This window comes from Botryllus schlosseri, chromosome 2, assembly GCF_051294905.1.
Source record: "Botryllus schlosseri isolate E-star chromosome 2, Bs_hap1, whole genome shotgun sequence".
NCBI lineage: Eukaryota > Metazoa > Chordata > Ascidiacea > Stolidobranchia > Styelidae > Botryllus > Botryllus schlosseri.
The window spans coordinates 33,659,730-33,665,190 of record NC_137237.1 but is presented as its reverse complement, the minus strand read 5'-3'; the positions used below and the strand labels follow the sequence as shown (position 1 = coordinate 33,665,190).

The window sequence follows — 5,461 nt, the reverse complement described above, 5'->3', positions numbered from 1 at the left end:
ATTAGTAGAGGTGAAAGGTCAATTTGAGGCAATATTAGGACATGGGTAGGAACATGGATGTCGACAAGTTATCATGGGCCTTTTCCATGTCAACATGACTCAGGTGGGACCAGGTCTAGACTATGGGTACACCCATGATTATTTTTTACAGTGTATAGCGCAGTCAGCATGCCCTTGAGCGAGATAGTGTAATGGTTATGCGTCCGGCTTCTCGAGACCAAAGACTCGAAAAATGGTATTCGCAGCTATCCTGCTAGGCGCTCAGCAATCACGGATAGCATGGAGGAGAAAAAAAAACGGGGGCGCAGGCTAGATGACCTCATGGGGCCGTATCGCAACTCTGTCGCCAAAGCATCTCGATGGTACAGGCGAGAAAGAATATCATATCTCTATTGACGACGACGCTGTCAGTCATCACTAAGAACAACAAATTCTGACCAATCAGAAGCAAGGTAGCGAACTTCTGGCTTCAAGCCGTATACTTCGTTAAACAAGCCTTTTCCATAGTGCCCTTACCTTGGTTTCCACGGACGAACGCTGTGCAACTAGCGAGTTCCTCGAGCACATTTAAATTCCGGTGGAAAATTAGCCTACGCCATGGTAATAATCACCGCAGATTGCTGATCTGAGACAGTGTGCAGTCTAGCTCGATTCCGCTACCAACTTATTCATTTCGCATGAGATCTTGGCTCTGTATGTTTCGTTTGTCTGCGTTTCGATTGTGTTCTCGTCACTGCTATTAAGATGATTTGCGGGGCAGGCTGTTCGCGGAATTCCGACGAACGCCCGGAGGCTATTACCGATTTCTACAGGGACTCGTTCGAGGTGATTGGTAGAGGCACATGGTCGTTTGTGAAAGTATACCTTTGTAAAGGCAGCGCAAATGCATATGCCGTGAAAGTGAGGCAAAAACATAAAATGCCAGTGAGACAGACATGGAAGTACGCCGAGAAACACAAGTGGGAGTTCGCTGAAGAAAAGAAAATATTATCGAAGCTGGGTCTTCATTCAAATATTGTGTTGTTCATCACGAGTTTCACGGAGCAAGCGCAACATTTCCAGGTGTTTGAACGGCTATATGGAGCCGACCTATATCCATCTGTTACTGGCAAATACGGCGGTTCGCACTGCGAAAAAGATGTGGTTGGATACATGCGCGATATCTTGAACGGACTGCGATACTGCCACGAAAAGAAAATCATTCACAGAAACGTGATACCCCCGAACTTGTTCCTCACTAATAGTGGATCTGTGAAGCTGGTTGGCTTTAGCTTGGCGTTATATGCAAAGCACGACGCGGGCTGCTACGGAATCGTTGGTACGGCGGGTTACAGAGCCCCGGAAATAACATGGGTGGATGTATACTGCTATCGAGTCGACTTATTCGCGTGCGGCTGCATCCTTTACAATTTGCTGACCGGATCACACCCTTTCATCCATAACACGCGTGAACGCCCATTTTCCCTCACCCCTGCTTGGAAGCTCATATCCAGATGGGCTAGGGACTTGGTGACGAAAATGCTGTTTTTCGATCCTAATAAGCGCATTACCGCCGCACAGGCGTTGGATCATCCTTTTTTCCATGATGTCGGGCGAGTGGGACTGAACGACAATCTTACAATTGCTGTCGAGGAATTGACCAAATTCACTGAGCACAAGTTGTGGGAAAGGGTCGCCTCATGTGATGATAGGCCGTATCTTTGTCAGTCTCTGAGGATTAGGAAACACTACGGAAAGGTCTGAAAATAACCAATCTATTCCGTTAGTAAATTTCGGTTATCCAATATCCACAAAAAGCTTGAAATTTGGTCAGGAGACAATATATTCGTTATCTGTTTACCTTCGAAATATAAATATGTGACATCCGACGTTGCCAGGTAGTTCGTGATTTTCAAATATGAAGGATGGTTGAAGACGGGGGCTGCAGCTGCAATGAGAAATGTCGTTACGAATTCGATGTAGAGTTATATATACAGACAATAGGTTGCAGGTACGTGACCCACGAGAAGGTTCTGAGTGGTCCGTGTATTAATATTTGAGAGGGATAAGAAATCTCGTACGTAATGTATGGGTAACTTGTATTCGGAGAAGATTACGTGAATTAACGTAACGTACAGCACTTTTTGGTCAGGTTTATTCAAATTGGATATTCCATCGTGCTTGCGCGCAATAGTGTCATGGCAGTTCTTGATTTTTGTGTGGGTGCCCATTTCCGCCCCAATGTGAAACCGACATAGAAGTCTAGTCGTGAAGCAGATTGACTTTTTAGTCTGTCACAGTGAATCACAACCTTTTCACCTCGCGGACCGGTAAAATTTCAAAAAGTATTCGGCGAACCGGTGAACTTTCAAAAATTAAAATCAACTCAAAACGTGGAGTATGCAATTGTTTTATGCAAGTATATAATGCTAGAGAGGGCCGTTTTGAGGGGTTTGATCGTAATTGAATATAATCATGATACATCCATCTGAATATACCGTAGTGGGTTTGCAGAGTCTAGTTAATATTGCCCTTAGAGCCGAGAGCCGTTACGGTCTTTGGCGCCTAACGCCATGTATTTAACCGACCACGTCAATTCGAATAATAATATTCTCTTCGATAATATCGAGAAAACAAGCGTTTTCAAGTCGAACCAAGCACCTTGTCGTGTTATCTTGCTAATTGCCCACTACCACCAGTCGTAGGTTACTCTGGCTACACTATGAATTAGAATTTAGTACGGTGTGAACATGAGGTTCACGTTCGCGTTCTGTGTCTGAACGTCGGAAATTTAGAGGCTCACGTTCACAAACGAACCTTCGTAGGTTCAGGGCTGTGAACCTTAATCATATGTTACAATTTTTCACATCATAACATTATTGGTTGAAATTCTTTGCTTTTCTACTTCGGGCCACTATGCATGATGCTGGCAATATAAAAAAAAATCAACACTAATCGAGCATGCACCCTGCCAATCTCAAATATTTTCCTTGCTTTGACACAATAGTTTGCTTGAAATATCCACCTTTCCGTTTGTGAATATTTAGTGACTCTCTACTTTGAGCATGACCCGCAGTCACACATCACCAAGAGCGGAATACGCTACATGTAGGTACTCAGCAGGGTGGTAATGACTCGAGTCATGACTCGACTCGAGTCACGATTTTCTAATGACTCGACTTGACTCGAGTCATTTTCTTAAAATACGAAAATGACTCGACTGGAATCAATCTGTGTATTGACTCGACTTGGACTCGAGTAATTGCGTATGACTCGAACCAAGTCATATGACTGGAGACTCGGGCGGCCAAGACCGACATTTCATTGTAACTTCGAAGAATAGTGAAGTAACAATACTATTAGGATTTCGTCTATTGGTACTGGTACTTGAAAATGCGACCAGAAACTGCTAAAAGTGAGGAAAATTAGTATATTATAAATGCGAACCATTCGATATCAACAAACGGAGTTATAAAAAGAGGTTTTAACAAGACTTTGACCGGAAACTGAGCAGTCAACACAGTGACTTGGACTCGGCCTCGAGTCATAATACCATGACTCGGACTCGACCCTCTACTCACTGACTTGGACTCGGACTTGACTCGGCGGTGAATTGAAAATGATTCGACTTGACTCGAGTCAAAACCATACAAGTAAGATTGACTTTCCTACTCGGAGCTTTCTAACTTGGTTACAACCTGTCAGTCAGCAAATCATCCTTCTCATTCCTCCAATCAATGAAGTTGATATCAAGAATACATCGCTGTCTACTGTAAAAAATCTAACAGGCGTATGGGATCGATCTTTATTTTGCATGCTTATCGTATCATAAAAACCAAATCCGTGCGATTGTGGTATTGGCTACTGTATAACGTGTTAATGTTATAACGTGTTAAACGTGTTAAAGTATTATCGGAAGCAAGTATACAGAGAGGGGGTCAATGTAGTCAAGAAAACTACTCAAGTAGAAGTGGAAGTAGCGAGGAAAAAATCTACTCAAGTACGAGTAGAAGTACTTCTCCGATAAGCAACCTAAAACTACTTGAAGTAGAAGCAGAATTGACTCATCCTACTCGATCCTAATTCGTTCCCATGGATTGTGAAAACGTTCAAATTGAGCTATGCGAACTGTGCCCAGCTTGATTTATATTGATGCATACCTGGAGGTATCCTATTTTCAACAGCATAAGCATCCGTTCGCATCATGGGATGAAAATGATAGTTTTGACATGGAAATGCGATCCTAATCCTCTGTTTTCTCGAACAGCACGTTTCAGAAAATATCATGGTATGGCACCCTCCACCATATTATTAGGACCGTACTTTAGTCGTAAAGCAATACGGAGAAGTTGTGTAGGATACGGTGTAAACCAGGGGTCAGCAACACGCGACCAACGACCTGATTTGAAATTTTGAAAGAACGCTTAGTAAAGCATTTTGAAATGCTGAAATTGATTTCAGTTCAAACATTTTGTGGTTGTTATTCAAAGTAAGCTGCCTAATTAATGAGAGGTTTGAATTATTCTTGAAATTGTCTTCGCGCTGCGCGCGATTCAGTGCGGGTTGCTTTTCGATATTTATGTAGCAGTGTCCTTTGCAATATGAGCCCGACAGTATAGATGGGACCAGCAGAGGAAAATGATGCACCCCATATATAAATAGTAATTTTTAATCGTGTTCTCCTCATCACGAAGGAAATTTCTTTTTCTGGTAGACCTACGTTTTGGAAAATCCAATATCTTCCCACTATACCAGTGGTCAGGAACCTATGGCTCGCGAGCCATATATGGCTCTTCTTGGTATAAAATATGGCTCTTTGCCAAATATTTATTTTTTGTATTGAATAGATCAATATTGCCGCATCTTTTTAATAAATTTTCATCACGGCCAGAATAATTATTCTCGTGACAGTATAAACATGTCTTTGAGGGGTAAAGGCGATGTCGTCCTTGGGTTTAGAGGTGGATATATACTGCTGTAGTGAACATGTTTTGCTGCACCGACGAATATGAGTAGTGTAAGTACCCGCTGGTGATATGGGAATATAATAAATAAACAAGCGACCGGAAATTCAGAAAACGCGCATTTTGGAGTCAGAAACGCTGTATTTTGAGCTGCCTTGTGGTCGAAAATAGGCCTAGCGTAGGGTTGCCATATTTTTGTGAAGCAAATTCCGGACACTCTTTAGCGCCCCCTAGCGGATTTTAAAATGAGGTGTAACACATTGGCCGTCAATATGACGTCACACTAGCAAAGCATTGCCCATCGACTGTATACACTATACAGGAATGAAGTGGAACATAGGTCATGAATTGGGCCATATGTAATGTGAGCTCTGGTGATTGCTTCTTGCTAGGGTTAGCAATAGATGACTCCACGGGCCGGATGAAATCATCTGGCGGGCCGTGTCTGGGCTGTCAGGATTGTGTTTGACAGCCCTGCTATACAGTTAGGTCGGTGCGGCTATCTGTTTATGTGTTTT

General features: G+C 42.8%; 1 protein-coding gene across 1 annotated transcript; it reads left to right on the top strand.

Moving 5' to 3' along the window:
• Window positions 1–601: 601 nt before the first annotated feature.
• On the top strand, window positions 602–1,868 carry LOC145434468 (calcium/calmodulin-dependent protein kinase type II alpha chain-like). Its single transcript, XM_080311824.1, has one exon. The coding sequence runs from the start codon at window positions 745–747 to the stop codon at window positions 1,741–1,743; it is 999 nt and encodes a 332-aa protein (XP_080167950.1). The 5' UTR covers window positions 602–744; the 3' UTR covers window positions 1,744–1,868.
• Window positions 1,869–5,461: the final 3,593 nt, after the last annotated feature.